At 44.3% G+C, this 19,869-nt stretch overlaps 2 protein-coding genes across 4 annotated transcripts; one reads left to right on the top strand and one right to left on the bottom strand.

Moving 5' to 3' along the window:
• Window positions 1-1,787: 1,787 nt before the first annotated feature.
• Window positions 1,788-14,599, bottom strand: LOC113591487 (outer dense fiber protein 2-like). 3 transcript variants are annotated; one of them, XM_027031988.2, is made up of 16 exons: window positions 14,227-14,599; window positions 13,699-13,847; window positions 12,916-13,039; window positions 12,481-12,600; window positions 11,551-11,625; window positions 11,347-11,418; window positions 10,524-10,640; window positions 9,849-10,034; window positions 9,490-9,599; window positions 6,792-6,927; window positions 6,423-6,533; window positions 5,891-5,995; window positions 4,162-4,262; window positions 3,633-3,795; window positions 3,299-3,424; window positions 1,788-2,283 (listed from the first exon to the last, which is right to left on the bottom strand). In XM_027031988.2, the coding sequence occupies exons 1-16, from the start codon at window positions 14,275-14,277 to the stop codon at window positions 2,116-2,118; spliced, it is 1,914 nt and encodes a 637-aa protein (XP_026887789.2). In that variant the 5' UTR covers window positions 14,278-14,599; the 3' UTR covers window positions 1,788-2,115. The 3 variants fall into 3 exon arrangements, with proteins under 3 accessions (XP_026887789.2, XP_026887790.2, XP_026887791.2); XM_027031989.2 differs by lacking the exon at window positions 10,524-10,640; XM_027031990.2 differs by lacking the exons at window positions 10,524-10,640; window positions 11,347-11,418; window positions 11,551-11,625.
• Window positions 14,600-14,989: 390 nt separating this feature from the next.
• LOC113591486 (probable E3 ubiquitin-protein ligase MID2) lies at window positions 14,990-19,026 on the top strand. The gene is made up of 6 exons (XM_027031987.2): window positions 14,990-15,665; window positions 15,810-15,905; window positions 15,996-16,229; window positions 16,337-16,356; window positions 16,514-16,641; window positions 17,780-19,026. Exons 1-6 carry the CDS (start codon window positions 15,078-15,080, stop codon window positions 18,349-18,351), a joined length of 1,638 nt encoding a protein of 545 aa, XP_026887788.2. The 5' UTR covers window positions 14,990-15,077; the 3' UTR covers window positions 18,352-19,026.
• The last annotated feature ends 843 nt before the right edge of the window (window positions 19,027-19,869 follow it).

Here is a 19,869-nt window from a genome sequence, read left to right as displayed (position 1 = left end):
CTCTTCATTCTTCTTTTCCTTTTCACTGCCAGAAGGATAACCCTACATTTGTTGATTGACTTTCGTTGGTGGCAGCTTGACATTGTTAAACAATCGTGCACGCTACTAGCATTGGGAGTGAGTAGAGACAGGTGGGGTCCCCTTAGCGAATTCAGGTCTCATACTTTCTTTGCAAAATTTGCATACTACCAATGCTGTGGTATAAAACGTGTCAGCCATGCGCAACGTCCCCTCACCTGGGGCACCAAGCAATTGCATGCCTTGACTGGTGGCAAGCGACGCCTCTGCTCCAGATAAACTAGCACATGTAACTTGTACACGACGCTTTTTTTTTTTTTTTTGATGGACTGTTTTAACAAGGTAATATTATACTTATATAATACCGCGCCGCGACGGAATTTCTACAGATTTCTACTCACGGAAAACGAATGTAACCGAACTTCAGCACCCGCTTCCCCAAAACAACACGATACAGAATGTGGCACTCACTTCGGCTCGGCGCGCGGACTGCTCGTGCGCTTTGGAGACACCCACGTTCCCTTGAGTGTTATTTAATTGAACTTCATTAATATACGTTCTTAAACAGCTCCCTAATGTGACTGAGCTCGTGGCTACTAAACATGACCTTTGGAATTGAAAAACGGAGAAGTCCTTTGCCAGGTCAACACAGGCATTTAGTTTATGTTTGGTACCAAACAACGATGAAGATCCTGACCACCACCCGCGTCCCCATATCAGATTCTTACTCAGCGCAACCCATGTATTTATCAGTGTGAGGGTGCATCTGCTCTCTAGGAATGAAACCCTTGACACGTTACTAGCACCTGCTCTGCGAGGTGAACCAGAGGAGTACGTCTCAGTTTCCACTGTTCCCACTCCACTGAACTCTCCAGTGAGTGGAACCCGGTGCAGGGGTCTCACCCCTGTAATGTGGGACCGTGTCCGTTACCTCTCCACAGCCTGAAGGTGTGCATGCGGACACGCTCTCTTTCAGTGATCCCCTACACACCTGCGCTTAAACAGCTGGTGACGATTAACCGATACTGCCGTATCCATCCACCATGTTAGAATTATTTACAATGCAACTTCCTTTTCTTGAATTTATTTTTTATTTTTTGCTTTCTCTTTCTCTCTCTCTCTCTCTCTCTCTCTCTCTCTCTCTCTCTCTGTCATACCGTCCTATACTGTTTACTTTTAGGTAGGTGCGAGGATGTGCCAAATGGTCTGGAGTTACTATCTCATTCTAGACACCTCACATATGTCTGAATATCATGTCCGAACATGTTGTACCTGCTATGTCATTTACATATTTCTGCTTACTGATCTGCTTTGCCATCTATATATTCTCATGTATCTCTGAATAAGGTGCCTGTGCTTCTCAGCCTTTCTGACTCTCAGCGTCACTCATTCTGAGAAACGTACCCCATGGCCCTCTAGGAAGATCAACAGGGGGATCAGAGGGACAGAGTTAGGGAAAACAGGAAACGTTTCCCCAACACACCACTCCATGTAGTCTGATGGATGCAGAATCTACTCACTTTTACAGCATTTACTGGTTGTCTGTCAGTGAGTAAAATGGGGAGAGGAGAGCTAATTAAAACAGAAGTCATGTACACTTAACCCTCAGTGTCTCTCATTTAGCACAAGTAGCATACTAATCAAAGTCCTTCTGGGAAGGGAGAACCAGTTTATTGTTTCTGCAAATCTAAGAAAAATATAAAGCTCACCAAGGTGCTCATAGTCACTTACTTCGGAAATCAGACCAATGACCAGTCACAATAAGTATGTCTTATAAATAAAACATTTTAATTACATTAAAAATCATTATCTTAGAAAATTAAACTTTCACGTTAAATTATCGGACTCACACATGCTGCCATCAGTCATGTCACTGGCTGCAAAATAAATGGAATAATACAGAAAAATATATTCATCTGTGGCCTTTTGCCTAAAACCCAATCATAGCTGTGCTAATACTCAATATATTAGCACACCCTCTCATGTAATATTGCATAATCATTGTTTAAGTTAGGTTTCAATAGCACCACAGTCATAGTTTTTAGTTAAAAGGAACAACACACAAATACACTCCCACCCCAAATAAAACTTGGCCACTCATTTCAGGAGGTATGAAGAACTGTAAGGTGGCAGAACCTCCTCAAACATGGTTGTGTAGGAGTTCTTAAGGAAGTCCAAATAGTTCTGAATGCTGCGTTTGTGGCTTTCTGATTGGTCCAGACTCAGCTGCAGGTCCCTCAGACGCATCTCAAATTGCTTCTCACTCTGTAATCAAAACAGGAGTAATGAATTAGATCAGCCAGATACCTAAACCCTCCATAAACTCTATTCCACAGTGCCAAATTGTCTTGAACCCAACCTGTAACCATAACCCACTACAAACTTTCACCTACTCTAACCCCAAAACCTTACATTACTAACTCTAAAACCAGTGTAAGGTTCTGAGGATTACGGATAATAAACCGAAGACAGTCTGTTAAACCACAAGTGGACAGTCCATCTGCATTCTACAGAAAGATGTAACACTGACTAGAAACTGGAGTTAATGATGCATAATGTTGTGCAGATGACTCTGAAAATACTCCACGTGCACAAACATCTAGAATCTGAAGATCAACAGTCTCTTTACTCATCATTGCTGAATTTCTAACAAATACATCTGCCAAATATCTGAACCTAACCAGTGACCTGCTTCTTGAAGTTAACCCTCAGAAAAATATGCAGGCCTTTTAATCTCTTCAAGCTCCCCGTTGACACGGCAAATGTTGGGGCCTTCAACCTGAATAGTGTTCTTAATCCGTTCAACTCTTTTCCTTCATGATTCTCCAGTTCACCACTGTGGTCTTCTGTAGTCTGTTAGGTTATCTGCTTTTGAACTTACCTGTGCGCTCTTACTTGTTGACAATGCAACAACTGTACTGCCATGCCCATTGTTTCATTCATATCTGCGAGCGATTTATTCCGATTTGATCAGGATTCATGCCTACTTGCTTTCTTTGTTTAGCATTGACTTTAGTCCCAATGTTGAGACACAACAGAACGAGACTCCAGATGTAAACGCTCCCGTCTAGAATCAGCATCCGTTAGCTCTCTTGTGCATGAACTAATGATGTGTCAACACATGTATGTATCTGTATAGTAACAGATAATTTCCTTTGTCTGGTGTGTATGTGTGTGTGTGTGTGTGTGTGTGTGTGTGTGTGTGTGTATGGATGTATAATACATGTATACTAATATAGGTTCTTTCGTCTGAGGTGTGTGTGTGTGTACGTGTACTAACAGATAGTTTGCTGTGTTGGAGCTGTCTGAGCTCATTTTCCTGTCTGCAATTCTCAGCCTCCAGCTCCTGAACCCTGGCCAAGACAGCGTTCTCTCTTGAGCAAGCCTTCTCCTTCACGTTACCCACCTTCTCATGCACACACACACACAAGCATGACAGCATCACGTATTTAGTGCCTTAGAGCTCTAAACATTTCAGAGTAAAGATCCTTTTCGATTTTTAACTTTATGCGAGATGCAAGCTGTAAATGTGAATAACTATTTAACTATGATATAGTACATACCAAATGTAACACATTCGCTCTCATGTCACTGTGATCAGCTGGCTGACACACCTGCTGTGCGACGTCCGTGAGAGCGCCCTCTAGCTGCCAGCGGAGAGCTTGGCACTCGACTGAGCGCTCCTCCAGCTGCCTGCTGCTGTACTGTTGCGCCCCCTCCTGGCTGGCCAGTCTGTGGATCAGCTTCTGGTTCTCACATTCAACCTCCTCCAGTTTACTACAGTATGGATTTGCATTGCAGTTAGTGAATATGTACATCATCATATGAACCCCCAGTACCGCCCCTGCTTTTAACCCCAGCCCCCAGTACCGCCCCTGCTTTTAACCCCAGCCCCCAGTACCGCCCCTGCTTTTAACCCCAGCCCCCAGTACCGCCCCTCCTTTTAACCCCAGCCCCCAGTACCGCCCCTCCTTTTAACCCCAGCCCCCAGTACCGCCCCTGCTTTTAACCCCAGCCCCCAGTACTGCCCCTGCTTTTAACCCCAGCTCCCAGTACTGCCCCTGCTTTTAACCCCAGCCCCCAGTACTGCCCCTGCTTTTAACCCCAGCCCCCAGTACTGCCCCTGCCCCTCCCCCTGCTTACTTCTGCAGGGATGCCACCTCCTGCTGCAGCTGTGTGTTGGCCTCCAGGATCGAGTCCTTCATCTGCAGAGACGACTTCAGCTTCTCACCCTGCCCCTCCATCTGCAAACCCAGAACCGTCTTCACACTCCCATACGAGGCCATTTATGCTTGCTGAAGCTCGTCACATCACCCTGCTTCAGACATTCTGCTGTAACTGTGGCCAAACTGTAATGGTTATGATATTGTAGCTGTAGTAAAAAGCTCTGTACCGCTGCAAGGACAACATTGGAGGGTAATACTGTAGCATGCAGGGGAGCAAGACAACCATGTTCTTCAGCACCATGTCCCCCGTCAGATCCATGGACTGCCCTGACCTCCCCAGCCCTTCAGTGTTGGGGTCAGTATTATTAAACTTACTAACATGGATTAATGCAATGGCCAGGAAAGACAAGCATCACGCAACTGCATGCCAAAAGCACCACTCCGTGGCTAAACATCATGTTTAATGAACATAATGGCCAGGGTTAGTAATGGACAGTCACTGGTCCAAACCCATCCATAAACTGAAGGTTTGGGTAAGGGTCAGTCCCACAAAGATTGAGAGGTGAGGTGCAGACAACTGTATCCACCCTTCAAACATGCCAACACACTACAGCTACAAGACACTAATATGCACAACAAGGAAAGATGTGGCAAGGCAAGTTTATTTGTATAGCACTTTTCAAATGTGGCAATTCAAAGTGCTTTACACAAACAAATGACTTCACAGAAGGCCTCACGCAGCCCTTAGATCCAGCCGAGTTGCCTTTCCTGGCCACACACGCACACGCACACGCACACCTTCAGACGCAGTTGTCTAATGTTCTTGGTCTTGTGTGTGATGGTGTGTTTGTGGTGCTGAAGCTCTTCCTGGCTCCGCTGGAAGTTCTGCTCTGCTGACCTCAGTAAAGCAGGGAACCCGACCAGCTGCCTCAGACGCCCCTCAAAACCCTCCCGCACCTGGGGATGCAGGCGCTATTAGGCTCTACACTACGCTAACGTTTCTCACACACACACACACAGGAGATATGACAACAGGACGGCACTGTTTCTATTTCAGTTAACATCGCTTAACGTCCACAGAACAAAAATGACAAACTTCAGCCATGGCAGGCCTCTAGCAGTGAGACACATCCATTAAGACGCTTCCAACCTGAGGTACACATTGTGGGAAACCTTTCTGGAGTAGGAAACAATGTGATACATCTACTACTTCACCAAACATACCACATCCATCTGTTAAAACACCTGCCGCCACCATTGATTGAAAGGACATCCATGGTTTGGTGTATCAAGCAACACCAATGCCACTGCTGCTCTGGCGTCTGAGCTACTCCATCAAACATTACATCCCTGTCTAGAGGCTGACAGTGTTAACAGAGCGAACCAACCCCAACCAGACAGGGATTGGAGTTAGAGCAGAGCAGACTCAGTTAGGCTTGGGATTAGTGTTAATATTAAGGTTGGGGAGTACAGGGTTAAGGTAGGGTTACCGTTAACTCTTTCTACCAGACTATACAATTTCATTTCAGTAAATCTGTTTATTCTGGAGTTACGGTTTCCTTTATATAAATTGTACCGTCTCTGCACACATTTCTACTGTACCCCAAAACATGTATGCAGAAGACTGTGATTAGTGTTATTTGGTTACTGTTACCTGCACATGTGAACCGGAGCTGTATAGCAGCTATGGGGAAAGGTAACGTTACCTGGGCAACCTCATCAGCCCTGTCCTTCCTGTGTTCCTTCGTCTCCTGATGAAGACTCTCCAGTGTGATTTTCAGCTCTGTAACCCGCACGTGCAGCTCTGCTAGCTGTCAGAGACATTAGCTTAGCTTACCACAGAGCAGACACACACACACACACACACACACACACCAGAGGAACCCAACTCAGGTTCTCCAGCTTCAATTAAATTAGACTCCCACATGGATTCCCCACAGAAAATGTACAAAATATGAGTTTCAGATATCTAAAATGTCCAGTATAACAGGAACAATTTTTCACTGTTAGGGGCATAACCACTTTTAAAATCCATATAGATCAAATGTATAAATACTGAGGTTCCTTTATGGAGATCACATGAACAAATACTGAGGTTCTTCAGACAGTTTCGGCCTTGTACTCAATTTATGAAAATGAGATCTGTTAACCCAAAAAAAAGCCCTTCTCTGTGTAAAAACTAAAAATGCTAATGATTTGGTTCAGAAACCTGTTATTGTGTGTGTGTGCACCTGCTACCTGACACTGGTATGCCTCCATCTCCTGTTTACTCTTCTCTGCGAGAGCCGTTTGATCCTGTAGTGTTGCCTCTGACTCCTTTAGTTTCTCCTCCAGTTCCACTATGGTGGCCTGTTGGGACAAAAATACATCATCTAATTGTTTCCATCAAACACTGGGAAATATTCAGTTCAGCATGCCTTGGGGAGAAGAGAGAAAACTGACCCAAAATGAAAATTCAAATATTTTTAAAACTGGGTAAAAACCGTCAAATTCAACCAGTATAGGAACACAATAAAACCAGAGTATCTCATACGATTCTGAGAGGAGAAAGCACACCATGCAGTACACTAGGAGACAGAACGACTGGCAGGCATTTGTGAGCATCACCGTGAGGGTGGAGTTGTGTAGGTTGAGCTCTGCCTTCTCACTGTTGAGCTTCTCGATCTTGGCGAGCAGAATGTCACTGGCTGCATGCACAGAGTCTCGCTCTCTCTGCAGCTCCGCCTGGAGAGCTGATACTTCACTACAGTAAACACCCCAACGCCATAGTCAGCATTCTCACTACAGAACATCTGACGTCATATTACAGAAAACAAAAATTGCACATTCTACAAATGATTTAGGACATGTGTGAATGCACATACGTGTGTGTGTGAGGGCAGACGTGTACATGTGGGGGAGATTAAAGGGTATATGTGGGTAAAGTTGGGGTTTGTGTGTGCACGCATACACAAATTTACAGAGTCTGTGTCTATGATGATTAGGGGATGTGCTAGTGTATGCAAAGCTTAGTCTCATTTTTATATGTGCGTGCGTGTGTGTAAGTTTACTCTATGAGCAGTGTGAGTGTGTGTGTGTGTGTAGGTTTACTCTATGAGCAGTGTGTGTGTGTAGGTTTACTCTATGAGCAGTGTGTGTGTGTGTGTGTAGGTTTACTCTATGAGCAGTGTGTGTGTGTGTAGGTTTACTCTATGAGCAGTGTGTGTGTGTGTGTAGGTTTACTCTATGAGCAGTGTGTGTGTGTGTGTGTAGGTTTACTCTATGAGCAGTGTGTGTGTAGGTTTACTCTATGAGCAGTGTGTGTGTGTGTGTGTAGGTTTACTCTATGAGCAGTGTGTGTGTGTGTGTGTAGGTTTACTCTATGAGCAGTGTGTGTGTGTGTGTGTAGGTTTACTCTATGAGCAGTGTGTGTGTGTGTAGGTTTACTCTATGAGCAGTGTGTGTGTGTGTAGGTTTACTCTATGAGCAGTGTGTGTGTGTGTGTGTAGGTTTACTCTATGAGCAGTGTGTGTGTGTGTGTGTGTAGGTTTACTCTATGAGCAGTGTGTGTGTGTGTGTGTGTAGGTTTACTCTATGAGCAGTGTGTGTGTGTGTGTGTGTAGGTTTACTCTATGAGCAGTGTGTGTGTGTGTGTGTGTAGGTTTACTCTATGAGCAGTGTGTGTGTGTGTGTGTGTAGGTTTACTCTATGAGCAGTGTGTGTGTGTGTGTGTGTAGGTTTACTCTATGAGCAGTGTGTGTGTGTGTGTGTGTAGGTTTACTCTATGAGCAGTGTGTGTGTGTGTGTGTGTAGGTTTACTCTATGAGCAGTGTGTGTGTGTGTGTGTGTAGGTTTACTCTATGAGCAGTGTGTGTGTGTGTGTGTGTAGGTTTACTCTATGAGCAGTGTGTGTGTGTGTGTGTGTAGGTTTACTCTATGAGCAGTGTGTGTGTGTGTGTGTGTAGGTTTACTCTATGAGCAGTGTGTGTGTGTGTGTGTGTAGGTTTACTCTATGAGCAGTGTGTGTGTGTGTGTGTGTAGGTTTACTCTATGAGCAGTGTGTGTGTGTGTGTGTGTAGGTTTACTCTATGAGCAGTGTGTGTGTGTGTGTGTGTAGGTTTACTCTATGAGCAGTGTGTGTGTGTGTGTGTGTGTAGGTTTACTCTATGAGCAGTGTGTGTGTGTGTGTGTGTGTAGGTTTACTCTATGAGCAGTGTGTGTGTGTGTGTGTGTGTAGGTTTACTCTATGAGCAGTGTGTGTGTGTGTGTGTGTGTAGGTTTACTCTATGAGCAGTGTGTGTGTGTGTGTGTGTAGGTTTACTCTATGAGCAGTGTGTGTGTGTGTGTGTGTAGGTTTACTCTATGAGCAGTGTGTGTGTGTGTGTGTGTAGGTTTACTCTATGAGCAGTGTGTGTGTGTGTGTGTGTAGGTTTACTCTATGAGCAGTGTGTGTGTGTGTGTGTGTAGGTTTACTCTATGAGCAGTGTGTGTGTGTGTGTGTGTAGGTTTACTCTATGAGCAGTGTGTGTGTGTGTTTGTGTAGGTTTACTCTATGAGCAGTGTGTGTGTGTGTGTGTGTAGGTTTACTCTATGAGCAGTGTGTGTGTGTGTGTGTGTAGGTTTACTCTATGAGCAGTGTGTGTGTGTGTGTGTGTAGGTTTACTCTATGAGCAGTGTGTGTGTGTGTGTAGGTTTACTCTATGAGCAGTGTGTGTGTGTGTGTGTGTGTGTGTGTGTGTGTGTAGGTTTACTCTATGAGCAGTGTGTGTGTGTGTGTGTAGGTTTACTCTATGAGCAGTGTGTGTGTGTGTAGGTTTACTCTATGAGCAGTGTGTGTGTGTGTGTGTGTGTAGGTTTACTCTATGAGCAGTGTGTGTGTGTGTAGGTTTACTCTATGAGCAGTGTGTGTGTGTGTGTGTGTGTGTAGGTTTACTCTATGAGCAGTGTGTGTGTGTGTGTGTGTGTGTAGGTTTACTCTATGAGCAGTGTGTGTGTGTGTGTGTGTGTGTGTGTGTGTAGGTTTACTCTATGAGCAGTGTGTGTGTGTGTAGGTTTACTCTATGAGCAGTGTGTGTGTGTGTATGTGTAGGTTTACTCTATGAGCAGTGTGTGTGTGTGTATGTGTAGGTTTACTCTATGAGCAGTGTGTGTGTGTGTATGTGTGTGTGTGTGTGTGTGTGTAGGTTTACTCTATGAGCAGTGTGTGTGTGTTGAGTGAAGTGTTACTCTTTGAGCAGTGTGTGTGTTGGGGGGAGTGTTACTCTTTGAGCAGTGTGTGTGTGTGTGTGTGTGTGTGTGTGTGTGTGTGTGTTGGGTGAAGTGTTACTCTTTGAGCAGAGTTATCTGGGCATCCAGTCCCAGTCTCTCCTCCGTTGCTTCCTCTTGCCGACACAGCCATCGAGCCCTCTCAGTACGAGCGTCCGCCAGCTTAACACCCTGTAGGTATGCGCGTGCACCCACACACACACACAGCTGCTAAAACCCATAATACCTGTTTCTCATGGCAGATAACTGGCAGTGGCCTTCTCTGTACTGGCCAGTACTGTCTATTTTACTGATTAAAATAATGGAGGTTCATTGATTACTTGATTTCTGATCACCATCAGAAAGACTAAAATGTGCCAAATATGTTATATACTAGCAGGCCTCCATTTAGGATTTAATGTACACATGCACACACAAAACCTTGTCTCTCAGCTCATTGCAACATTTCTCCACGGCAGCCTCGAACTTGTCAGCTCTGTGTTTGTGGGCACGTATGGCCTTCTTCAGAGCCTCCTTCTCCTCGGACGCAGTCACTGATACCGATGCCACCTCAGCCCTCAACGCCTGCACCTCCAGCTTCTGCTGGGCAAAATACCGCTCCAGGTCCTACAGAGAGCCACAGGCAGACGGGTTAGTCTAGACAGTGGAGCGAGAGCGAGCAAGCGAGAGATACCAACCAATCAGAAACAAAAAGAATTTACACATGCAAACTTTGGCTCTGGCCAGCAGTCCTGGATGACATGCACTGCACCCTGCCCTCCTAACCCCAAAGAACAGTAGAAACCACAACTCTGTATTTTCTAATTCCAAACCCATGCATGTTAGATCCAGCAGGGGGCACTGTGCACCTACCTCCACCTAGCAGCACAGGCTTCACCCAGAGCAGAGCCCCGAGGTTACAGCGGCACACAGAACCACAGCTCCTGCCTCCCTGGAGTTCGGAGTTTGATTCTTACTCTGGCACCCAATCAAAAAGCTACACCAAGAATGACCCCTGCAGCTACACCCACCCCCCTCACCTGTGCCAGATACACCCACCCCTTCCTTGCTCATTCCAGCTACACCCACCCCTTTGACCCAACACAAGCACCCTACCTTCAGCTGGCTGAGCAGGCGGTGGTTCTCTGCCTCTCTGTTGCGGAGCTGACCTTGTAAACGGGCCTGCGTGAACCCGAGCGAGCGCGACCGTTGAACTACAGACTCTGATGTCTCCTGTAGCGAGAGTCAGAACCCTCAACCTTTACCAACTCTACTCAGACGACTGCTTATGCATGTTAGGGTTGACCACTAATCACTACTTGATCAACAATTCAGAGCAGAGTTTAGAGCTGTGGGTCAAAAAACATGCTTTCATGCATAAGAGTAATTATAAATTTTCCTGTCATTGGAACCTATAGGTGAATATCGAGCTAAACTCCCCCATTTCGGAATATTCCAGAAATGCGCTCTTACCTGTTGACAATGCAACAACTGATACTGCCATGCCCAATGTTTCATCGATCTCTGAGAGCGATTTATTCCGATTTGATCAGGATTCATGTCTACTTGCTTTCTTTGTTTAGCATTGATTTTAGTCCCAATGTTGAGACACAACAGAACAAGACTCCAGATGTAAATGCTCCACCTAGAATCAGCATCCGTTAGCTCTCTTGTACATTAAATAATGATGTGTCAACACATGTATGTATCTGTATAGTAACAGATAGTTTCCTTTGTCTGGTGTGTGTGTGATGTATGGATGTATAATACATGTACACTAACATAGGTTCGTTCGTCTGAGGTGTGTGTGTGTGTGTACGTGTACTAACAGATAGTTTGCTGTGTTAGCACTCTGTATAGTAACAGATAGTTTGGAACCTATAGGTGAATATCGAGCTAAAATCCCCCATTTCTGAATATTCCAGAGTAGTGTACCCACCACTGGCGGCCCCTGTAGACCCCTCAGCTCCTCAACCTTCTTCTCTTTTTCACTTATGTTCAACTTTAATTCCTGGGACACAAACACAATATTTGGGAAACAAATATTCATGAGTGTGCGTCTGGTGCGTTTCCTGTTATTTCCAAAGTCGAAGTTAAATCAAAACATGATAAGCGCTCACAGCTGTTGCTCTGACAACCTTACCTGATTTTCACGTTCGGTCTGCATCATCTTCTCCTGCAAATCCTTTACCTGTTTGACCATCTCAGTGAGGCATGCCTATCAAACAGCCATGCAAATCACATTCTACTTTTAGACTGACACAGAGTAGTAGTACTAGTCTAACAACTGCTTTAAAACAGATACAAAAAACACAGCTCTACATTCTAAAGGCCTGTGGTAAGACACACACTGGCATATGGGGTCATGCAGGACATGCACTTACTTACAATGAGCAAACAAAAATGCAGACGTGACACTCAGAAAAAGCAGAGTCAACCCTATTTAAAAGGATGAGCCTTCGCCCAAGATTCCATTGCAGTTACTTTCATTCCGAACTGGTCTCAGATTAGAGATAAGAGCAGCAGTAAAGGTCTGATTGAGTTTTTGCTCTTCAGGCATTTCCTGATTCTGTCTAGCGTGATGGACATGGCTACTGCTCTTATGGCTTTGTTAACCATAACTGTCATTGTGGCACACACAGAAAGGACTTTTTCAAAACAGAAAACCATCAAAAATTGGCACAACATCCCAAGACAGACTTTCCAAACTTGGTATTCTCAGCATCAAAAGCCTGCATGCCTGTCGAAGGAGGGAAAGAGATTCGAGGTATTGTTAAAGGAAAGAGGGCTTTACTGTATTCCTTCTGTTAGCCTGCTTGAATGCAGATCAGTGCTAGCTTGAGTTTTGAATGTTACTACATGCCAGCCATATCAGTGATGTTTTTACTTTTTTTGCAAACAGGCTCTGTCTGCTTCTTGCAGTGGGGCTGCAGAACCATGTCCCATAACCCTATTCATGGATTTCAGAAGGCTACGATGAGAAGAGAACTGGAACTCTAGGCGCAACTCTGAACCTCCATGCTGGTAAATGACTACAGAGTGATGCATGCCAGCCAAGACACTGGCCACCTACCTCCTTATCCAGGAGCTTTTTTATCTGCTGACGGACAGACGTGTTTATTTGCTTGAACACATCAAGTTTCTGCAGTAATGAGCTTCTCTGTCTCGACAACCTCGGCTCACTGGTATTTTCCTTAATAAACGTATAGATGCATACATATGAACCTTCAGAACTGGAATTCTTGAATGTTGCCTGTGCTGTGGCAGCAGTATTGCTAAAAAAAATTGTTAACAAATGCATGTCTATAAACGTCCAAGAATAAAAACACTTGGATCTAAATTTACAGTCTCTACATGACAAAGGCTCTTACTGCAACTCAAAACACACAGGTGTACACTCGGCAACAACTACCAAATAAAATAACATGTAACAACAGTAACATTTATTTTCTGGCTAAGGTTTTCACATTTTAAAGTGCCATAAATATATTTTCAAAGGCTCACGCACATGGAAACACTCCTCTAGCACGTCCCTGAGCGCCATGAGCTGCAGGGTGGCAGAACAAGCGGCCGACTCTGCTGCCGGCGTCTTCACAAGGGGAGACTTTTCCTCCAACACAGAGTCGTCGCAGCTACAGTTAGAGGTTAGATGTAAGGGCTGAGAGGGATGTGGGATGTTTTATACTGAGTACAAAAATAGAATAACGCCGCCTGGTTAACCACAATGCTTTTAATATCCTAGTTAGGAAAGGGTGTTATATGCATGTTGGAAAGACAATGGTTAAAAAGGAATACATTTAAAAAATCTGATTTCTCTTCCATTTTCCCTTCGTACTGACCGCAGCATACATCAGTGCAGATCAGCCACGCAGTGGAAAAAAGAAGATCCATTATGACCAGTAAGTTATTAGTTATATTTCACTTGTAAAATACTGAAGGTCTGAAATTATTTTGTGGGGGGATGCATTAACACATACACTATTGCTGGATTGCACAAACATATTTGAGTAAACAGCCACACAATGTTCATATCTTTGGCACTGCTTGACTAACTAGTATTTACACTGTAGCAAATTTAAATCAGATGCAACCTGTGTACACAACAGCCCTGCATTCTGGAAAATTCTACAAGTGTGCAAATTCTGCTCAGTGCCTCTTTCAGGTTTCTGACTTGATGTTCACTATTCTATAATAGACGAGTAGTGAATAAGTGTTCTACATGACCCCCCCCCCCCCAATCTTCCGGTACACACTGACCCAGATCACCATGGCATTCAGCGCAGTGTCTCACCTGGTCTCGTGCTCGTGATCCCTGTGGTTCTGGCTAATACGGACCCTCCTCTCAGCGCCCTCGCCCCAGACCCCACCCGTGTCACCGGCACACAGCATGAGGTCATCTCTGGTACCGTACGAGGACGGTGCTCTTGACTCCCTGAAGCGCTAATACAACACAGCGTCAAGGCCAATCACCAAAGATGCTTTTAACAGACTGCTTAACTCATTCATGTCAAAATATGTCAGTTATATTGAATTTCATGCTCGCCTCTTTACATTTTAAAGTGCCGTAAATTCTATAGGTCTACAAATAGGCACCCCATTCATGACAGTAGAGCCACTGACACGGCAAGTGGGTGTTGTGCTTGTACAAGTATAAACATGCATGACATTCTGCTCCTAACTCAACTCAGAGCGTGTTTCTAAAGAAAACAGATGTTAATAAACAGGACAGTGCGTGAATGGCCCGATCCTCTAACGACAGGCTGCAGACAGCGTCGTTCTCTCATCCTGGCATGTCAATTAATTATCTTAGGATATCTACCTCAAAGTTGGTCTCCTCTGTAAACTGTCCCCTTCCCAGGTGATGCGCCATACCGCCTGCCGTCCGTTACACAAGTCACTCAATGCTATCATGGGTGGCACGGTCAGAGCTTGCTTCAAATTACGGCCGTTAATACGTTAATTTAGCTAACACTCATGTTTGAATGAGTATTGTCTTAAAGAGCCATTTTACAAATCCAGATATTACATTTGTAAATCGAGGTAACTGCTAGCGGTTTAAAGAACCGTAAATTCTAGCAGTCAGTGAATGTGCCTGATATCAAAGGCGAAGTCAAAATCGGACGTCAGTAGTTTCTGACCGCAGTTTCCTTGAGCTGTTAACTATCACTCGCTTTAGTATGCCTCACAGTAAAATAAATAAAAGTTAAAAGTTAGTTAAAAGTAACTTTAATAAGTTCTAGCTAGTATCAATGATCTAACGCTAGCTGGCTAGCTAACCTACCTAGCTAATTAGGTTATCGTAACGAGGATAGCTAACTAGCTAGTAGCTGACAACTTCCACCGAAGTTATATGCCAAATCCACAAAAACCTGTGACGCGGAATAAAAATAAAATATTTAGGATATTAGTATTAAAATACGTTCATATTCCGATATGAACGTCTTCAATACGAGCAACACTGCTGGCTTCCAAAGACTCAAAACCAGCTGCTCTAAACAATCGTGTCGTTAGGTACCGGGCGGAGCCTTCAACCGTGTCGTTAGGCGGTGCCGGGCGGAGCCTTCAACGCCGCGGTAAGAAAAGCAGCTACGTTGGGAGAGCTTTATGGACAGAGTAGGTCATGTGGGGAGTTGACGCCGCTGAAAACTCGGTTAGGGAGGGTTGACGACGATGGATAGTTTATGTTTGGATGAGGAGTTAATTTGCGCAGTGTGTCGTGATATTTTTACTGAACCCGTGACTTTACCTTGCGGTCACAATTATTGCGAAGAGTGCGTTAATGAGTTAAAAAGGTCCGTGCACAGTGTCCAAGACGGTGACGCGACCTCGCCTCTGGTTTGCCATTACAACTGCCCCCTCTGTCTGGCCCCGTGTGATTCCGTAGTGCAGTTAAAGAAGAACACGGTTCTTTATAACATAATCGAGAAGTACCGGAGGCAGCGTGATGGTGGCGTGGAGTGCTCTGTGTGCAAGGGGCAGCAAAAGCTCGCAGCGGAGAAAAGCTGCCTCACCTGCGAAGAGTCTTACTGCGCCCTGCACGTTATGCCTCACCTGGAGAACAGCACGTTCAGACAGCACGTTCTGGTGCAGCCTGTGGCCAACTCGAGCCGACTGTGCAAGGAACACGGGAAACAGCTCGAATTATTTTGCAAGACGGATGCTACTGCCCTGTGTGCGTACTGCATGTTACCCTCCGAGGCGAAACATCTGGACGGTCACAACGTGGTGAAATTGACAGACGCTCAAACGAATCTGAAGGTGTGTAAGGAACTTAGAAATATTTATACGGGTATAATTCGGCAGCCCTTTCTTGGTATAGATTTTGTGAGTTGGTGGAAGATGCATTTATAAGATGCCTCAGTCTTTATCTGTCAGCTGAATCTTTTGTATTCCTCCATACAGGAGAACTGCCAAGCGAAGCTTAACATTATCAAACACAGACTGTCAGAGATGAACGATGGACTGTCAAAACTTGAGGCAGCTTCAGCCTCCAGCCAGGTCTTGAATGATGTCTTGAGATGACTAATAAAACGTTCACTGCGTTGGGCAATTCGTTCCTTTAACGTTCTTTTGCGTGTGTGCACACAGTTAAGTCTCGAGAGTCAGCTTCACGCGTGCTTGGCTGTCTTGAAAAGGGTCAGACTCTTTCTGGACTTGGAAGAGAGAGCCTGGCAGAAGCGTTTCTCCCTCGATCTGGTGCAGGAGCGACGGGCAGTTAGGCTGCGCACGGAGAAGCTGTCCCGGCTGAAGACCAGACTCCTCCAGGCCCACGAGGGCCTGCTTCAAGCCCTCAGCATTACAGATCCTCTAGCGCTACTGCAGGTGAACCACAAATGGAGAATTCTGGGTAATGCTGTCTTGAAGACTCAATCTGCTGGTCGTTCATTCAGTTTCAGTGTTTTTATACATGCTTTTCCTTTTCTCTTTAGACTGTTCAAAATCCTGACTGGTAAGAACACATTTTTTTTGCAATTGTTTAAATAAACCACAAACTGAATTATTTTAAATAGTTTTAAATGAGTGGCTTTACATATGTGACATATGCCACTTAATTGTTTGTGTTTGCTTTTTGGCAAATGGTTTTTGTGTATTTTCTGCTCTGTGAGGGTGGACCTCTTTGATGAACAAAGATGTAAACATCAGATTTTGGATGCTGTGGTGTGGAAGAAACAAAAGCCAATTGCTGCAGCAAAGATCTCCCCATTACTCCAGACTGTGTGCAGGACATTTGCTGGTATGTGGCCTGCAGACATTAGGTCAAAGGTAGAAACCTATAAGTAGACATGTCCAGGTACTTCAGTAGTCAGTACCTTCTGATACTGGTTTTCATGGATAATACACACTTTTATATATCACAAGTATGTTTAAGTTAGTAAAATAAATCCAGTTAAAGCCAGATATATATTGCTTGCTATCTATAAAATGTGTTGGTTAATACTGTTAATACTGAATTACCAGATTAGTGCCACATAGTAGCACTAGTGAAACTAGTGTTTCTCTCACATTAACAAGTGATGCTGTGGTGAGTAGCCAAACCCTCTTGTATAACCCAGTCATAAAATACAGCTGTTTATTTTGTGTGTGTGTGTTGTCTGTCAGAATAATACAAAGCTGTTGATTGTGTATTTTGTCACATGTTCAACATCTCCTTGATTGTTACATGTTTGGCTGTATGAGAACCATGAAACTGGGTAGCATACAGCACTTGGTTTTAAATTAAAACTGGAGTCTAGGTTGGTGACTAATGTAAAGCTCTAGTGGTCACCCAGGACACTAATTTCACCTACACGCTCTACTTTTTTGTGCTTCTTCATTGTTTTGACAGCTTCTGTTGCCGTTTGAAACTGTCCTACAGTGTTTGTTGTTTGGGTGAAGTTGCTCTTCTCCTGAGTGACCTGTGTGAACTTTGTATTTGTTTTGAATGTTTGTTTTAATTTTTATGTACTTAACATGCTGGCCGCCAGGCAAATATGGCTTTGCCTCCAGTGTGTGCCACGTTGTACTACAATGTGATCTACCGATAACATGCTTCAATACTGCAAGCTGTGTATGTTACCGTATGCTAGTTGTGTAAGTGATGCAATGACAAATTATGTTGACGAAGGATCAGAAATGGTTCATCTTAAAATGGTGAATCCTGGTTCATTAGAAGGTGTCTAGATTGGCTCTAAAACTGAGATTTTGGATTGGATTGCGACATCCATACCTCAAAGGAAAAAGAGCAGACCAGGACATGTCGAGAGGAATGTTTCCAAAAACCTTTAGACCGTTGGGCTGTGAGGTAGGGTGGGGTGCAAACACTTGATGGGTGTCACCGTGGTGCCAGTTATGCCACTATAACACACATTTTCAGTACATGTCTCCTCACACAGGAGAGGACATCATATTAAACGCTGCTTCGGCTCACCCAAGACTCGGACTGAACGCTGACCGCAGTGCAGTATGGGTAACGACTGAAGGTGCGTCTGGCCCTGGGGACTCGGAGTCGTCTGAGGCCCTGTACTGGGTACTGGGGGAGATTCCGTTCACTCGTGGTGTCCACCACTGGGAGGTCTCTGTTGCTGCGGTTCCCTCCTGGGCCATCGGCGTGGCCTACGGCTCTGTGCAAGACCCTGCGGCCGGTGGCGGCAGCCTGGGCAGGGACGAGCTCTCCTGGGCTCTGAGCTACTGCAGCAGTAAAAGGCAGTTCTGTGCCCAGCACAGCTGGCTCTGCTTCTGCTTTTCGGATTCGGCCATGGGAATCCCGGACACGGTCGGCGTTTTTCTGGATATCGACAGTGGCTTCCTCTCCTTCTATGACGCTGTTAGTATGGGGCATCTGTACACATTTTATTGTGACATTCAAGCCCCGGTTTACCCAGTCTTCTGTCTGGGGGCAGAGAGCATGGGTGGGGGTTCTCAGCAGATGAGGGTGCTGAACCCCATTTCAAAGGAATGCTGTTAAGTACAGGGTTGTATTCTGGGTAGTGACCAAGCTTAGTGCATGATGTGTAATTAATAACATGAGAAGCTGAAGTACAGATATTTAAAGACTGCACCAAAGTTACAAAAACCTCCCTCTTAACTTTGTTTATTGGTGAGGATTTTCAGCAGATCACATGCTACTTTCATATTCAAACCTTATTGGCTACATCCTCTATTATATTAATGGATGAACCAACAGTCTGACATCTATAACGTGTGAGACCTAAAGAAATGGCATTAAACATGTGACTGCCATAAATAAATATATTTGTAAAAATCTGTGGAAACTGAAAATATACAAAATATATCCACTGCTAAATAAGATCACACAATGACTCTTTGTAAGCAGTGTTCAGTTCTCCACAGAAACATAGAAGAGTGCTTGTTCTTAAATTTGAGCTGTTTAATTTCGTCATCTGATTTTCCACACCCACTTCATACCAACTGTTACTAATGTCCCTTAATGATTTGCATCACTAAACTTGTTACCATTTACAGCTTTTATAATTTGCATCACTTGAAATGTTTTGTTGGCACCATATTACTTTTTTCATGTCAAAATGACAGCTAAAAATTGCACTAATGTAACTTGCTCAAATTTTAAATTCTTTTTGCGTGAGTAAATAATAAAGGCACATGTGCAGTACTATCTGCATGGCTTGCTGTTACTGTCCTTCTTTGGACACTATGGGCAAGCTGCTCTATGGCTGTTATTATTTCCACATGACGTGAATCTGTTCCTTGCTAACACTTCAACAACTGCGTTTCAGCTGATTAGAGCTCCAGTTTAGTTCCATTAGCCACTTGTAGTCTGATAACAGCAGCTACAACCCAGCAAGAACTAGAGTGACTATGCTGAGGACACCTCTTATCAAAATAACGTCTAAAATGAGCCCCTCTATGGTTATGAGGATGTTAGTGCTACAGGTCTTCTGGGAAACTGGCCTCTGTTTAATAAAGTCTGTCTGTTTAAACCAGTGACCACCTTTAGGCTAAATAATAAAAAAAAAAACCAGAATTCTAACAGTGGTTTTTACTTACATAGCACTTTTCTATTTTCGTCCAAAATCTCAAAGCACTACACACAGGTAAGATTAAACATGGCAGGATCCAAAACCTGAGAAAACTGCTTACAATTATCTTGAACTGGAGTTGTATTTATATACAAATTAGGGCAATTAAATCTACACCTGGAGCTAAGAAGTCTCAATATTTTGTCATCAAAATATAGTGAGAAAGTAAAGGGCAAAGCAATTGGGGCTCGTAAAGTCAGAGAAAAGTGCTTGGTTTACATGACTGTGATTCAGGCTGGGCCTACGGTGTCTCAGCCATGAGCCAGGTGCACCGGGACCAACACCATGACCTTGATGGGAAAAAAAAAGTTCTTCTGTAGGTATAAGCATACAACTACATTTCACCCTGCTCATTCAATGTCCCCAAACTCAGTATTTACATTTTTCTGACACTTTTATTCAAAGCTTACTTATGTGAGTGAGAA

This window comes from Electrophorus electricus, chromosome 19 (genome assembly GCF_013358815.1).
Source record: "Electrophorus electricus isolate fEleEle1 chromosome 19, fEleEle1.pri, whole genome shotgun sequence".
In the NCBI taxonomy this organism is placed as follows: Eukaryota; Metazoa; Chordata; class Actinopteri; order Gymnotiformes; family Gymnotidae; genus Electrophorus; species Electrophorus electricus.
The sequence above is the reverse complement of the archived record's forward strand: the minus strand, read 5'-3'. Positions and strand labels throughout refer to the sequence as shown.